This window comes from Melanostigma gelatinosum (assembly GCF_949748355.1).
Source record: "Melanostigma gelatinosum genome assembly, chromosome: 7".
In the NCBI taxonomy this organism is placed as follows: Eukaryota; Metazoa; Chordata; class Actinopteri; order Perciformes; family Zoarcidae; genus Melanostigma; species Melanostigma gelatinosum.
In genome coordinates this window covers 8,881,648-8,899,644 of record NC_136640.1, presented here as the reverse complement: position 1 = coordinate 8,899,644, position 17,997 = coordinate 8,881,648, and the positions used below count along the sequence as shown (strand labels likewise).

Sequence of the window (17,997 nt, the reverse complement as noted above, 5' to 3'; positions counted from 1 at the left end):
CTGTGAGAGGCCCGGGTAAGATGGGCTCCTCCGGGTCCTGGGGGAACAGCCCGGCCAGCTCCTCTTCTTCGAGGGAGGGGGTATCTGCCTCCTCGGGGATGGGTGGCGCCTCTCCTTCGGGCTCACTGGGGCTGGAGGGTCCGTCGTTCTCGACGGCTGTGGCATATACGTCCTCGGGGTTGGGTTGGGTGGCCTCCACCAACGCCCGGGCCACGGCACTGGCGACTCCTTCCGATAGGGGATCGGTGGAGATCTCCTCCCCCAGCCCACAGATGGCTTTCTTCTTGGACTTTCGGTGAGGGGTCGTACCTGGTTTCACCACCAGGCTGCGCCACAGCTCCTGGAACACGGGCAGGTCTCGGCCGACCAGCACCTCTACGGGGAGTCCTTCCACTACTCCTGCAGTGCCGACGTATCTACCCCTCGTCGTGTATATTTCGAGGGCGGTGGTGGGGTATTCGCGGGTCTCCCCATGGATGCACGTGACCGCTCGGGTGCCGGTTAGGAGCGGGTACTGAGCAAACGTAGGTCTCACCAAGGTAATCGCGCTCCCGGAATCCACCATCGCGGAGGCGTCGCGGCCGTTTACTTTGACCGGGGTGAGGGGCATGAGGTCCTCGTGAGTGGCCCAGCATCCGGTAATCAGTCCGCATGGGCGACTCCCCTCACTGGCCGTGGTCATGGGTGCGTCCTGGCGGTGAGGACATTCCCATGCGATGTGCCCGATCTCGCCGCAGTGGTAGCACCTCCTCTCTTCCGGTCCACCCGCCGGCCGACGTCGGGGAAAGCCTGGGGGAAAGGAGGGAGACACATAGGTAGTTTCCTCCGTTCTCATCTTTTCTTTGCGGGTGGACCCCTCCACTTTCGGGTTTCTTCCCCCACGCACTAACGCTTGTGCTGCGTGGTAACCCTCCATGATCTCTACCAGTTCCTCGAGGTTGCGGGGGTTTCTCTGGCCGGCCAATTTTTTTGCCTCATACGGGAGGGATCTGAGGAATTTGTCCATGACGACACGATCGGTGGGCGACACCTCGGTGGGCTCTGCGTGCAGCCAGGCCGTCGTAATCCTCTTGATCTCATGCATCTGGGCTCGCGGAGAAAGGGAGGTGTCATATGTCCATTCATGAAATCGTTGTGCCTTTAGTACCAGCGTGACCCCGCATCGCTGTAACGCTTCCGCTTTCAACACCCGGAAGTCAACTTTTCCAGCGCGCTCTAAGTCCTGATACGTTACTTGCGTTTCGTTGATCAAAAAGGGGGCTATCAACTCAGCCCAGTGCTCTTCTGGCCATTTTTCCCGGAGTGCCGTTGTCTGGAATATCTGAAAAAATATTTCCACATCGTCAGCTGCCGTCTGCTTGAGAAGGAAGCGCGCTGGGTTGGCTTTCTCCACGGTACGTTGCTCCTGTTGTGTCTGTAACATGCCCTTGATGTCGCTTTGCATCGCCTCCGCGCGTTCGGTTTGTACCGCCATATACTGCTCCATGTGTACTTGCTGTTGGTATTGTTGTTGCTGCTGTGCTTGGAGGATTTGCATTTGTACTTGCATGGCTTGTTCGTGGCGTTTTTGGGTTTCCTGGTTGCTAGCGATTAGCCCCGCTAGCAGCTCTTGAAATGGCACCGGGGTGGCCATGCTTACTGGGTTGGTCGGTCTATCGGTCAGTGTTGCCAGAACCGGACTGTGCCCACGTTCTCCACCAAATTGTGACAGCCCCCGGGGTGGCAAGGGGGTTTCACGACAACACGGACCAATAAACACAACCAGTCGGTAGATAAATGGTGCAAGTGAGGTTTTTACTGAAGATAGAGAGTGGATAGAGGTAGGATAGACACTCAACAATACACTGTCCGCTTTCCAGAGGGATGGTCGGGGTTCACTTCCACGGTTCGGTGCACAACGGGTATTCCTCATACGGTCCAGGGCGCGGGCAGGAGCAGGGTAGTCGTACAGGCAGGGGTCGGGAGCCGGGCGGGTAGTCAGACGTTCCAGGGTGATCAAGGGGTAAGCCAGTTGTCTCCAATGCGTTTGCTGTGTCTCCGTCTCTTTCCACTCCTACTCTCTCCTAGTTTCCTGTGTCCGGGGCCCTTTTATAGTCCCCTCCTCCTCCTCCGATAGGGTGTGGTCGCTCCCTCGGCTCTCCTCCTCAGGTGTTGCTTGTTTGGGCTGATGGTGGTTTGGCGCTCTTTTCCACTCCCTGACATGGGGCTCCGCCTCCATGTCCGGCAATATCGTCCCTCTACCACTTCTCCTCTGAGGTTGCCCCTCCGGCTGCCACACTTTGTTGTCCATTCGATTTGCATACAATGGAAATTTTTCGCAAAGGCACTGGCAAATATTTTTAATTCATTCATATTTATTTTATTGATTCTTTTTATCTTGATCTTCATTATTTTTGATCACATTCTCACTGTCAAGCACTTTGTGACATTGTTATTGAACGGTGCTGTGTAAATACAGTAATCACTATGATGCAAGACAATGCACAGTCATGACCTCCTCTTCAGACTTTCACATAAATTCCTCGTCAGAATCACGACTAAGCTGTGAAGAAGAGAAATTTGCAGGAGGGGACGGACTCTGAGGCGGAGCATGTTTGCCCTCCTAGGTCATGGTTAGGCATTGCAGAGATTGCTGCTTTGGGGTCGGAGGAAACACAAATCCAGCAGACACAGAGCCGTGTGTGTGTGTGTGTGTGTGTGTTTAGAGGAGGGGTGTGTATCATCCTCTGCTCTGCTGCCTTTCTTCCTTCCAAAAGACAGTGCCTCAGTACCAGATGCAGAACTGACTCCTGCTGTCTCCTCTCACTCACACACACACACACACACACACACACACACACACACACACACACACACACACACACACACACACACACACACACACACACACACACACACACACACACACACACACACACAACGTGTCAGTTAAGTCGATTTGACAATATGTTATTTAATGAAGCCAACTGGGAGACAATCCAGCATGTGGCGGTGTATGCGTGCGTGTGTGTGTGTGTGTGTGTGTGGGTGTATACTGGTGTGTGTCTTGAACATCTTCGCTTAGCTGCAGACAATGAATGGCAGCTTAATCCAAAAAAGAATCCCTTCGGGACCAGCAGAGCATCTCAGCCAGAGAGAGGAGCGAGGCACAGTCACCAGCCTCCTGCGTCAGACAGAGATTAGCTCGTATTAACGGCTGGGCCTGTCTACCAGTTTATAGGAAAGACGCTGTGGAAAAATTGTCTGTCCGTTGGGGATAAGTCTGATATGAAGAAGTTCACCTAAAATTGGGTTTTGTAAGAAGCAATATTAGCTTTATTGGGAGGAGAGAGCTTACACATCAAACTCAATGTTCAAATAAAACACCAAATACATGATTTGAAATATACTGCAAGTTGCTATAGCTTCAGTTACATTCATATATTCTACATGAATCGACTTGAAACCTTTAAAGACAACAAACTCAGTTAAAACTGTAGGAAAGATTGTGCAGAACATACACGTTTTCTGTATCCATATTTTGTAAAATGAGACATTATGTTTTATCTGAACCCAAGCTGTCTTCAGTCTCTACACAAATCTGTCTTTATAAAAGCAGGACGTGTTTCTGATGGGAATCTAAATCTTCTTTTTCGTGTGTGGCTCACTGGCGAGCAGTGATGTGCTTTAAACTTGAGTTTGAGCTTTGGGGGGAGAGTGCAGCTCCCTGTCGGGGGGAATCCATCCGTCCGGAGCTTCATCTCCTGCTGATACATCCGCTTCCAACAGCTCCGCTCTGATCACATCAATCCTCAGTCATCCGCAGCCGATCGCTGTTGATCGATGGGGGTTTCTCACGACATTCCCTTCTCTTTCCGGCTTCTTAAAAAAATGTTCACTATTTCATAACAGCAGTGAAACTTTCAAAAATGAGCTATAATTCATCACTACTTGCTGTGTGTTCTTTGAGAAGTGTTGAGCTCCAGTAAGTGAACTGAATCAGAAGAACTCAACTCGGCGTACTGACTTGTTTCAATGTGCTGCTGAAAGTAGTCCCCAGAAAATGCACTTTTGTCTCCTATTTGAGTAATATTTATAAAAAACCAAAATGCCCAGTTGTTTTCTGAAATGACTGGGCCTTTATAAAAATATATATATTTATAAAATCAAACCATATATTTATTAACTTCAAACATGGGATTTGTCGACAATGGCAACGGTATCCTTTAAATAAGCTTTCTGGAACAATGGCATCAACTTATTACAATGTTAACATTTACTTCTATTGTTATCCCAACAAACCGGACACATTATTCTCCGTCACATCCTTTACAAAATGAACCAAACACAACTCTCCCTCGAATCATATTTGGTATTGTGGATTCAGAACATCCTTCCTGTCGTCCCTCTCCCTCCTGCTGCCGTTCCAACATGTCCATGTGTAGGCGGCGGTGTGGCAGAAGATCTGGAGCTCCTCAAAAGGAGCGTCTCCTCTGTTGTGGCTTCGAAGAACATTTTCTTCCTCTTCGGGGGACAAAGCCGGTGGGAGGACAGCGATGATACACGTGTCCAGTGTCGCCTCCTACCAGCTTTCATTGCTATGCCCCCTTTTCCTCTTCTGGGGTCTCCATAGCAACAGAGAGCAGTGATGAGGGGAGCCAAAAGATCAATGGGGGAAGAGCACATAACACCGAGCAGAAAATGTCATCTACTTCCTTTTGAGTTCATTAATTTATCCAGACAGGAAAAGGAACAAATCACGTGGCCCACTTTAAGCACAATGAGTAGTCGTAGGAGGTACGACGTGTTCTGTGTTTCTCGTTTGTACAATCTGTAGTTCTTTACGGAGTTATTCCTGTTTCAGGTGAAATGAATGGTGATCATTTGCAGATTGTCAGGTCACCAGGGGAACGGGATGTTCTACTTCCAGTGTTTCAGTGACTAATTCCCTGTGGCAGCATCACCAGCTCCAGACCCATTCTGAGATTCAGCTTTTATTTTCACATCTGCTAAAAAAAATGTAAATGTAACCTGAAATATTTTCAACAGCGACAAAAGCCTCAAGCCACCTTGTAGCATTGATTTAGCTCCAGAAACTGTTTTACTTTTATGCCGGTGCCCGATTAATTGTGTCAGCAGTAGGTGTCACCTTGCTTTTCCCTATCTTGTTTTGCAAGGATCCTTCTGTGTATGTAGGTCAGAGCGAACAGCGAACTCGTAGATCTCTGCACAGAACGACATCCTTCTTTACCAGCTGTGGCCTGAGAGCAAGAGAGACTTTTATTTGCATTGTAATCTTTTTCTCCTGCAGAAATTAAACTTAAAAAACGATGGTAGCTTCCTGAAAGGTCTGGTGTTTGTAGGATCTGGCAGCGTCTACTTACCCCGTGTGCCAAGCGTGAACGAGAACCACGTCGGCCTACACGAGCACATTAAGAACCCTTTCTAGAGCCAGTGTTAGCTGGCTAAGGTAACAAAAACACAACCATTCTTATTTTCCGGTTATTATACGCTAATGACTTATTATGTCATACGTGTTCATATTTCTGCCAATACATCCTCCTAAATGCGACACACCTGACTCCAGGTGCAGATGCCGTTCCCTTCATCTGTCAATATCCATGGGCTTGATATTGTTGATTCCTGTTCCTGTTATAGGTAAATATAAACAGATATTATTTTAGTCACATTTAGAAGGTATGATTCTGTTCTTATGAGCTGTGAGGTTCTTACCTATATTTAGTGTATATTACATTTATATATGTGCTTTTGTAACATACATATGTAACTGTTTGTTATGTGTGGGTTGTATGGTTCACCGGTATTATCAAGTTACTCTCATGTGCCCAGAGCATGTGCATTTAAAGATGGCGTCACTTGTGAATGTGCTATTGAATTGCAAGGGGAGCGACAGTGTGCCGACCTTTTCATTTGTATTTTCATTGCCGTGTTCTTGTCCAGCACTTGCCCATGTGTGGGACCACTTAATATTGTTTATTGTGTTCTCCTGCAGAAATACTTTAAAAAAAATGTTTTAATATACAATAATTCACCCTTTGGACAGACAAACCACAGACGATCCATATCCAAACCTCTTACTCTAAATTCACTACAATGTGCAATAACTAATGCTCTGGCTCCTCAGCAAGTCGGATCACAGTGGGAAGTAACTCCTCATGCAGAAAGTAATGATGAAACAGCATGTCATACACAGAGACAGCTTAAAAGCCAGGAGGAGGGCTTCCATCCAAATCATTCAGTGTTCTGTGTTGCACAGCAGAGTCTGCGTCTGATTTAATGTTTTAGAAAAGGCTGCAGAGCGAAAATACAGCTGCTGACCTCATGGTGTTATTGCTGCAATGCCCTTGATATATAATGTATGAGGTATATATATATATATATATATATATATATATATATATATATATATATATATATATATATATATATACATTAGGGGTGTAACTGTTCACAAAATTCACGGTTGGGTACGGTACGATACAGTGGAGCCACGGTTCGGTACGTTTCGGTACAGTAGAAAACTATAAATGCCAGAGAAATGTACTTTATTTTAAAATATATTTATTCATTACAACTAACATCATGAAGTTGTTCTTTGACTTTGAACAATGATGGAACTATACCTGAGTGACCCATCTTCTGGGGTGTCTTCTTAGCAACACATAAGCATAAAAAACAAAAACTGCTCCTTAATGTTATGTAGTATTGTTACTTACATCTTGCAAAAGAGATTGTTTATCTCAATGGGACTACCTGGTTAAATAAAGGTTATTATCAAGCCAGTTATTGAGATTTCCAGGGTGTCAGTGAACATGTTGCATGAAGCCAGTCAGTGAGATGGCGTAGGTGTGATTTGTACAGAGACTTAGAGGGATTGTTTTTCTTCCTGTGTAGGCGTCTAGAGGCTAGTTTAGAGCATGAACCGCACAGTTAGCTGCTTTGTTTTTGCCGTTGGCTACGGCCCACATTAACCTGCATACTGTTCAATGTTAAACTGTCAGTGAAGCCAAGTGATGAGGGATGATACAGTGCTGTGAATAAAAATGCAGAAAATCACAAGACACTGTTGAATAATTGTGTGCTTTCTGTTTAACATTTGTTTAATTTAAGCCATATTGGCCATTGTTAACGAAAGCATGTTCTGTTCAACTAATGAAAACTGGACAGCTTGCAAGATCAGTCTTCGTTAAGGCCGGTTAGCAATCCAAAATGACATTTTTCAAATTACGTGCCCTGCTCCGAGCTAAATTTAAAGTAGGAATAATCTGAAGAGAGACGCAATATTTCACTCTGCCTAATATTTCAAATGCTGCAGTCTGTTCTACTTGCGACAGCTAAAAATACTCTCGTCTCAACACTGACACAGAGTCGATATTCACAGCGAATCAAGAATAACTGCAGTGTTGTGAAGTATGGAGCAGACAGACTATAGTTGTCATTGTAATGTGAAAAGCTGCTTGGTGTAATACCAAACAAACAAAAACAAACCTCGATCTGTCAGGGCATCTGCTCCAAGCTTCTGGTAAATTCACAAAGAGCCTGAACGCTCCTGATCCGTTGTAGTCCCCGTCTGATAGGATAAGAAGACAGACGACTGTGTCCCAGCCGTCGAGAAGAGACGTTCAAGTACCCTGCAGCCCTTTGGATGGGTATAAATAGAGCCTCGCAGCGCCTCTCCTCTCTCCTTACTCCTCTCCTCCACACCCCCTTATCTTTCTGTCTATTTATTTGGCAGAGTTGAGAGCGAAATGTCTTTTGAGGGTGGATATTGAGCAATCACGGGAGGTTATTACATGTCATTTGTTTGATGACAGCACAAGGACCCTTGTGGAGCAAACTAAGTGTCCTCCTGCTGCGTGTTGGCTTTTGAGTGACAGACAAAATGAAGCTCCAATGAAATACGATTATAAAAAGTAAAGATGCGTAGGAACGGAAGATATGTATTATATGATTTAGATGGGAAATTATGAGCACGAAGGGCAGTCTCACCTCATTTGCATGTTTTCACTTCCACTGCTTCTCCATTTACATTTATTTATGCATCAAGGCGAGATCAAACATCTATCGAGGTGCTCGGCCACGTTCGGCGTAGGCCTCATGGATCCACATGTTGAAAGAGGAGTTGCTCTTTGAAGCCACTGGGCCAGGAAGTGATGGGGAATTTTGGGAGAGAGGGAAGGATGGCGGACGCTTTGATGTGCAGAAATAGATAACGAAAGCACCGTCCCGTGTTACTGGATGCTGCAACAACTTGGATGAATATGAAGCAGATGGTTGCAGATTGAGGAGTCATTATCCCACAACGGTTTGCGATATAATTTGCTTGAGAGGACAATACAATTCTGGGAGCCAATTTGTTTTTGAGAACAATTATTTCTCCTTTTTTTGGCGGTAGGGAGTGAACGCCTGCATGGTTTCATATTTAGCAGAACAAGTATTGTGTCCTTGCTCGTCTTCGGTCTCTCTTGCTGCCGGAGGGAAGGCAACTCATCGATAAGTGTGCTGTCACATGGCTCAGTCCCATGCGGTACCGAGGACAGCGATAGCCACTTTATCGAAGAAATGTTACTGTTGAATCTGTTTTAAGGATGTAAATTCTTCCTCCAGATGCAGTTCGTGTGTACTTTAAGCACCCCCGAGCGAGGCTGTTTAGTGGTATCACCGGGCAGCTCTTAGAAGTGAGTGAATGAGTGAAATCCATCTTTCTCATTCGGTACTCCCTCAGGCATTGCTGTGAGTAATAATGTATTCTATGAGGCTGCCTGAAGGGCTGCACAAACGTTATGGGAGCTTCACTGCAAAAAAAGCAAAATCTTACCAAGTATATTCGTCTAACACTCATAACACTTAATATCAGACCCAATCCTCTAACAAGACGCATTCCAGTGTTTTTAGACCACGTATCTTGAATATCTTAAGTGAAAAAATAATGTTGGATGGCTTGAAAAAAGGCTTTTTTAAAGATTATTTGAAGAAACCATAATCAAAATAGTTTTGTAGCATCTTTCAGCTATTTGTTTTGATTTCCACACCAAACTACAGAGCGACACAGTTAGCAACTAGCTGGAGACCATAGCATAGCATTTAGCTACAGATATAGTATGGTTGGTAGAGACAGAGCTCAAAGGAGAGTGAATATTGGATTTACATTCATTAAGTTGCTAAAAATACACTTCCAAACAAATGCTAATGTTGCACCGTATATCTGCTGGGTGTGAAAACAGGCAATTGTTGGCTAACAGGTGAAAGGTTTATGAAGGTTTAAAGCTTGAAATAAGTTTTTCTGATGGCCGTCTCAGCAAACGGCGCCATTGCTTCACATAGCTAACAAGGGGAACTGCAATTATCTGTGGATTTGTCAGTTTGATTTCCAAGTATAGTCATGAAATCCATTGTTGCTTCTGCATTCAGTGAGATCACCACCTCTTCCTGCTTCAGCTGTGGCTGAGACTCGTCAATCATCTGGCAGATATCAGCACTGACTGCTGACACTCTTCATCTAAGACTATCTGAAAGCTAGAGAAGACTGCAGCCTCTTGAAACCACGTACAAGTGAAGATGTGTTGAAAACCAACTTTCCTTATCGAAAAAAAAAATTGAATTATATGTTAGCTACATGTGATTTCACAATATCCTAATATTACAAATAATGCTGACAAGACAACAAAAACATTTCTATTTCCATTCCTGCTAATGGGATTATTGACGTTTCTCCTGATCTCATCCGTTACACACTGCTTGTGAACGGGTCAAGTTTAGTGTTAGGATATCTATTTATTAAAGCACTTTGCTTCTTTATTTTATCTGAACAGCCTTGTTTCTACCTCAGCTCTTCACACAACCCGACAGCTGTCACTCTCTTCCCAGTTGATGGTTTGATTCATGTCTGTCTGCTTTGCACCAAACAGGCAAAAGCCTGAGGACATTTAACACTCTTGTGTTTCTTAAATCTAAGGCGCAGTCCCTAAAATAGATCTGTTGCTGTTGGTCCTTTTATATGACAAGAGCTTTAATGAGCCCGAGTCCCAAGATAAAAACACACTTATTCAGCTTCACTCTGAAAAGATTAAATTGTTTTGTTTTCACGGTATGGAAAGATGAGATCGTCTGTCTCATTTCTCTTTGTCTGAAAATAATGTCTCTGTTTCAATGACTGTGACAGAAAAAGGCTCAAATACCTGAACATTGTGAAAGGTCCCAAGTGATGATAACTAAATTCTGACAAGTACGTCCTAACAACCAACTGATCCTCCATTCATGTGACAGAAACATGAAAAAGTCTCCGGCTGAGTAAAGTGGTGTCTTTAAGTTGTGTCTGTGCAGAAAGACGGGTTTGGATCATGAGGGGTTTCATGCTGGGTGGCTTTCTGACTGACGGGTGTAATAAACCGTAACAGCAGTGATGTCTGCTGGGATACTGACAGGATATTGCTTAAATGCTAAACCAGAAACTCAAGACAGCACATTAACCTGTCTTTGAATATTATTGAGTTGATGAGGACGTATGCGTAAGGCAAGCAAAAACATTTCTGAATTGAAAATGAAAAAAAAGAAATCCTGATCAGGCAAACTTATTTCACGTTCACACTCACAGTTATACTTGACCCTTTGCTAAGTCCCGCCCCTCAAACGCAGAGCTGGCCAATCGTAGCGTAGCGTACACATGCTGCTTTTAATTTGTATTGAGTGTGACAGTGAATAAAGATTGTCTTCTGTCTGTCCTAACAATTCATGAATATCAATTTATTTGGCAAAACATGCAGATCCTATCGATACAATTAATTTCATGTAATTGTTCATATTTTTCCTTTGTACAGTCTTCTCAGCAACGGTCTTCTTAGGGTTTAAAATGAAAACCTGCCACCAGCCAAATACCTAAAATATTCAGTGGCTGCGACTTATCAAGTTTTTCAATTTTATTTGAGACTTGGGCAGTTACTCAGCTGGGTTTCCATCAGCCGCTTGTATTATGAGAAGGAGCAGAGATTAGACTTGCAAAAATGTTAATCCTCTTGCATCCATTGGCCGGTGAACAAAAATAGTCACATTTCTGCCAGGGACAGAAATGTTTGCCACAGTCTTGCATCATGATGTGAGAACAGACATTGATCCTTTGACGAGCTTATTGACACTTTTCAGTCGGAGACATTTGACTACAGGAAAAATCCATATTAAACAGTTTCTTCATTTTATTGTTCCTTTTTGCATTTGCATTCCTTGTTTGTCGTGCTCACAGAGCCCTATATGTCTCATCATTTCTTCAAGCTTCCTTCCTGGGTGTAAACTGTTTGGCATCCAGACCTGTATTTGCTCATCACCTACCGTCTGAACCAGTTCTCTGCTTTGTCGATTCCTTACTCTTCGCTTTATTTGTTTTCTTTTATGCTTCAGTCGGTGCACTGCTCCTGCTCGGTTGGGTTTGAATCCTCCCGAGTCTCCCTTCTCATAAATCAGGAATGCATTGGGGGACTTGTACTGTCTGGACCCAAAAGTTGTGTACTGTATTTCCATACATTCCTGCGGCTGTATGAAAGGTGATATTTCCACAGTAGCACATTTTCCACTTGATTAGTACAGTTAATTATGTACCGGTGGCAATTTTTAATGCTTTTTTGGATTTTTTGGGGGTTCTTCATATAATCAGATCACATCCCAGGGCTCAGCCATCCTCAGCAGACTGGAGAGAATACTGCGGGGGGATGATTTTAAAGTATTATTTTGTCACTATATCATGAATTAAATATTTTGTTTTAGCTGGATTGCGGGTGCTCATTACGTACTGCACATTCAAGATAAAAAAATTGCTGCTGGCAACATGAAAGTTTAATTCGGTTCATCTAGCTAATTGCTGTGTGATTGATTATATAATTACACGGTATTTGTTCCTGTTAGTCACATAGCTCTGTTTGTAATTCCCTAATACTGCCGATGCAGTGTGTTTCACAGCTGACGATCTGTGGAGAATAATGTTGTTATAGCTGTGTGTCGTAAAGTACATGGCCTTCGTGTTGCAAGATTGTACTTTTCCCTCCAACCGTATATATTTTCTCATATTTGTTCTGCTCCTCTGAGATTACGCAGTGCAGAGAGATGCTCCAGTTTCTCTCTGTAGCCTCGAATTCAGCAAACAGTGAATGCTTGACAAATACACGCTGGGTCTTAAAAAGAAGATCTAGATCAGACGCATACATTTTTAACTATCTCTCATCATTAAAACATGAAATATACCGTAAGACCATTGTCAACACGTCACATTAAGTTTCTGCTGACAGTCAGACTGCAGTATCATCACCTTAACACTGGCACTGGAAAGTAACGAGTCATCATTTTCAAATGGCATCAGGTGAAGTATTCAAGCACTCACATTCGACAAAGTGTAATATGTTATAAACCACAGTTGTTCAGACACAATGAGAGGTTTGAATTGTTGTTCGTCGATGGTTGTGACACAATCTTGACATACGAATTTACCCCCGGGGATCAATAATGCATTTCTGATTCTGGTCATGCCCTGGAGTCATCTTAATAATGAGGAAGGCTGTTTAAAGGAATTACATCTGCTCTTATCAGTGTCAAGTCATTCTGTCATGTTCAGATTCAGATGCACTGTGGCATCCCTACAGTACAGCAAGTGCACTCGTCCGGACACAATGTTACCGAGAACCACTCTGTGTCCCCTTATCTCAGGAGGGACGATTAACAAGACACACGTTTCCTTCACTGAGCTGCTGCGGAGATATTTTCCTCATTTGTGAGCGAGTGTTGTCATGAGTGAAGGATTAAGCAAATGCTATCTGTATCTATTCTCCACAGTGGGGGTGTTATCACCCTGACAGAGGGAGGCAAATGGTGATAAACAGCCCAGATGAGGCAGTGAGTGGATTATAAAATGGATTGTCTCTCTGCAGCCTGATGAGACTCTTTGGGCAAATATTGATACAAAGTGTGTGTGTGTGCCTGGAACTGATGCGGTGGGGGCATGAAATATCCACACACACACACACACACACACACACACACACACACACACACAATGCGTATAGTGCTGTTTTGCTAATTGCGCTCACGTTACCTAGCTACTGTAGCCATGGCAACACATCTTGATGGTTATAAAGGGGCTGTAGAACAATTTCAGACAACATGCTGAGTGACCAAATCAGCGTCTCGGCTTCCCTTTCCCCTGTGCTGTGTATTTGAGTGCTCTTGTGCAGGCAGATACTGAAAAGCCATTTATTTTAATCAGTTATTTTTCGTGCAGTCTTTCAGCCCTTAGTGTGTGTGGAACTTTATTATTTTCGTCACGTGCGCATTTCATTTTCGTGTGCGGCGCGAGCCATCGCTGCCCTTCCAACTAATTGCATGTGTGCGATTAGCTGAACGATCTGGCCGTCAGAGTGAACCCCTGCAGTATTATGATCTACCGCTCAAATGAGTCTCCCATAAACAGTAAGTGGCTGATAAACCGGTGAAATGGAGCGCTCAGTTAACTGCTGTTGTGAAACGGCTCCAGCTCCGTCAGGGTTGTAGCTTCACAGGTGCTTGTTGGACTCGATCATCAGCCCGTTCAGAGCAAACTCTCCACTATAGTGTTGGAATGGAGTTGAGGTCATGGCTTTGTGTGTCGGTCAGTCACTTTCTTCTACACCAAACAGGGACAACATGTATCCTCATGGACTTGCTTTGTGCATGGGGGTAAAAGAAAAGACTGTTTCTAAAAAGTTGGAAGCACACTATTGTCTAAAATGTCATTGTTTGCTGTGACATTAAGATCTTCCACACCCATCCAAAAAGTATGAGGGCACCCTTGTCATTTGGCCCCACATTCAATCCATTGAAATGATGATGGAAGCCCTCTGTTTATCATCACCATGCACTTTGTAATATCATGAGTTTAAACTCAACTCAGCCTCTGGAAAAAAATTGGTATGAGGACGCTAGCAGGCGGTTTTGAAACATGTATTTTAATATATGGGGATAAATTCTCTTTTAACTCTCTCAGAGGTCAGAGGGCAGCTTCAGATCTGCTGAGCTGGTTGGGATTTACTGTAATGACTTGCTCAAGGACGCTTCTGCCACTCTTCTTATCTAAGCTTCCTACATGTTTGTCTCATTGATTACTAACTCTGTAGCCCAACAGTCTACTCTTTAATGCTTTCAAAGCTTACTTTAAACCCAAGCAAATACAATTCATCATTCATTTACCATTGTGAAATGTGATTCTCCATCATATGTTCATTAATATTATTCCCTACAGACACACTTTTTATATGTTCAACTCAAGATGCTGTGCTTGAAAGTTGAAATCCAACAGGAGTGTATCCATTTGTGTGGAGACTGACATCTAACGTAGTGGTCACGTGTTTAATATACACTGCTAAATTAGATGACCCTTTTGCAGAGTTTTCTGTTTCACTCATGATAAAACCTGTCATTATGTAAAACGGGGAGAGATACCAAAGAGAGAGGAGAATACAAAATGTATTAAAAAGTTTGTTGTTCCTCAAGCGTTCATTCCAAGTCCTTGTCTCTCTGTTTGGAGCAGAAGTCACAAGTTGAGTCACAAGGACAGAAAAGAGTAGATGCTTCACAGTCCATAATAATTCGGAGTAATTATACAGTAGTGTCCTCCACAGGTAAAGAAATGTACCGTAAGCACACTCAGACGGCCAAATGAACAGGCACAGAGGCACAGATACAGGTCTACCCTCCCACCCCAACAAATGACATCTCCATGTTGACTTGCAATGTCCCAGCGCAGACGGAAGCAAGAAATACAATGATGGATGGCATGACAACTGTCGCAGATGTCATCATCGAGGCATCGACTCTGTGATCGCTGTGAGAGCAAAAGCTGTATTTTCATTTGCTACATCACAAGGGAGGCAGGGATGTTAAAATAGATTCACCCTGCCGGAAGAGAAGGTATTATTTGTTTCCCTGCCAACAGCATATCTGAATAAATAAAAACAGCTTTCCAGAGAGATATACAAACTAAAGAGGGGGGAGTGAGCGAGCTGGCTAAATTTAAACTGTTAACTGCTTTTAATGTTGGTTAAGGTTTGACACCTCTATGTCAGCCAGGTGCCATGTTACTATATCTGTGTGTGTGTGTGTGTGTGTGTGTGTGTGTGTGTGTGTGTGTGTGTGTGTGTGTGTGTGTGGTGTCTACATCAACAGACTCCTCCAGCCCCTCCACCAGTTTAAATGAATGACACCAATGGCTGAAGTGCGTTGCTGTTTCCATCCATCCGGCTGTATCGATCCTTCCTGCTCAGGGTGAACATCCCAAATTAGCAAATACTGTCGATCACAGCACCTTGAGAAGCAATTCATTTGGCCCAAGAGAATGTCTTTGTTCAGTCTGTTGCTCCATGTCGGAATATAGATGAAGGGACTAATGTGAGTTATAATCAGCTGCTTAGAGGAAATTGATTCGCATGGTTTGCCAGAGCCCGGGGCATGTGAGCCGTTTGAGGCCAGAGAATAAGAAGCAAGTCAGTAACTAAGTGCATGAATGCTAATGGCACCATAGAAAATGGCTGCCATATACACTGAATAGTTATAATAATATTATCTGCTAATGTATGTAAAAGCGATTTGAGATCATACTATTCCCATAATACAGTGTATATATAAGTCCCGCTGTGTTCGAGGACATTCTGTTCAGGCTGGATGGAGGAGAAATCAAGAGTGACAGATGAAAAAGCTCATGAGCTGGACTCTAATGTGTCCTTTAACCCAGACGAGCCAGCGCCGCCGTCCTCTAAAGGTTGATCAACTCAATCCCTGGTGCCGTTAGAGAGGCGATAAGAGCGGCAGGCTGTGTAAAGACCAGAGAGAGTGGCGTGCTGGGACAATGTTTGATAGAGGCATCGCGAGTAAAAACCTGAGAGAGATTAGCACTAATGAGAGAGTGGACTGTTAACGAGCCTCTGTTGTTCTGCCTCTCACTGTTTCTCTCAGACACACACGCACATGCGCAGTCACATGCACGTCTATATCTGGATGATTTGGTACACGCATCAATAACATCCTTCTGTTCACCCCCTCTCTTTACTCTGGGCTTTTATTAAAACTGTTATCTGCACACATTTAAATCAGCTGGAGCTGCAGATCCCAGGCGGGAAAAAAATGTACTTTTTTGTATTTAAAATATACCGACATTTTAAATAGTACACTGCAAATATACTATCAAAGAATTGTACTTTCTGCAGATATATAAAAAGTATACAAAAGTCACGCTTTCACCTGTTGACATTAAGTTGTTCCAATTTAGCACACACAAATATACTAAATACACTTCAAATTGTGCATAACTACAATTTAATCACAACTAAAACATATTAAGTGGAAAATAAGTTGTTCCAAAATAGCACTCTTTAAGTACACTGATGATTAGTAGGGCTTCAAGTATACTCAAGTATGCTAAAATTAAATATACTTCGCATATTTATTTTTCACCTGGGATACCTGAGTGATTCTGGGTGAATTTGCCAAAAAATAAAAAAGGGACTGTACAACAGGATTGTAGACGCTCTTAAGCCTAAGAAAGCTCTGAAAGCCAAGCGAAAGGCAACACAGTGTCAGGCAGTAAGCTTCATGAGCTAGGCTTCATCCTTTTCAACTGCAAATATGATCAATTATTGATGGGGGGGGGGGGGGGGGTGGAAACCAGCATGAGGAGGCTGTCGGGATTCATTGCTGCATGACGAGGGAAAACCTTGTTTGGGGACTGTGTGTGTGTGTGTGTGTGTGTGTGTGTGTGTGTGTGTGTGTGTGTGTGTGCGTGTGCGTGTGCGTGCGTGTGTGTGTGCGCGTGCGCGTGCGCGTGTGCGTGTGTGTGTGTGTGTGTGTGTGTGTGTGAAAATGGAGCAAGGGAGGAAGAAGTGCACACCTGCAACAATTTATCAGGAACACGGAGACAAAATGTCATACAATAAATAAAAGAGTGGTGTAAAGAAGGAAGCTGAGTCAGACAGCAATAAAAGAAGCAGCTGCGTAGTGATGACTGCACTCTCTTGTTCTCCAGTGTTTTAATGACCCACTCCTTGACCCATTTAAAATGACGCATGGATGCTCACATTTTGGCCTTTCTTCGTGTCAAAAAGAGACCTGTATGACAGAGGTGGAAAAACACAGTTGGATGACAATGTTTTTTATGCTCTGCCTCTTTCCGTTTTTATTTATTTTCTCGCCTCTTTCAGTTTCTCACAGACCCGTGCGCCAGCAGCCCCTGTCTCCATGGAAACTGCAGCCGTAGCGACGGCGGGGAGGAGGGGGAACCGGCCTACACCTGTGAGTGCACCGAAGGCTATGAGGGGGAGAGGTGCGATCAGATCCTTCTGGACCTGCCGGCTGCCGAGTGGGACCCCGCCACCCCCTCCGCGCCTGAACTGGCCACCCCCGTCGCCTCCACCACCACGGCCGCCAATCAGCCGCCACAGCCAACCACCGTCCCCTCCACCATCCCCTCCACCACAACGCCGCCACCCCCCACCCTGCAGCCATGGCAACCCAAACCTGTGCAGAGGCTGCTGGTGGTGCCGTGGGAGGCAGACAGAGTGAGATAACTTCCATGCTCAATTTAAGCTCCTGTGGGTTTATCTTTAAAATGTGTAACATATGTTGTGTGTGTGTGTGTGTGTGTGTGCGCGCGTGCTACAGGTGACGGAGGGTCTGCACTGTGTGAGTCCTGAGCTGTGTGAGCTGACATCAGGAACCCTGACTCTGTCTCTGGAAGTGCCCGAAGAAACAGCTGTAAAGTAAGAGTACCTTTTATGACTGACTGCTCTCCTCTTAGCACTCCGGCTCCGGGGCCAAATGTTGCTGTGGGCCCCTAATAATGCCCAGTTTCTCCCACTCTCTTTGCATTGTACAGTATCTATCCTGTTGCCTTTAACTACCCATCTGTAGTTGGCAGCTTCATCATATTTTACCCTGCGACCCAGAAACGAACTAATACTGCAAATACTATCCTGCTGTAAATGTGATGATTGT

General features: G+C 44.3%; 1 protein-coding gene across 1 annotated transcript in view; it reads left to right on the top strand.

The window, feature by feature from the left end:
• Positions 1–17,997, top strand: part of dner (delta/notch-like EGF repeat containing) — a 45,327-nt gene that overhangs the window by 10,655 nt on the left and 16,675 nt on the right. The window contains exons 2-3 of the mRNA XM_079272499.1: positions 17,205–17,561; positions 17,665–17,762. Coding sequence (XP_079128625.1) covers positions 17,205–17,561; positions 17,665–17,762 — 455 coding nt within the window. The remainder of the gene's footprint in view (positions 1–17,204; positions 17,562–17,664; positions 17,763–17,997) is intronic.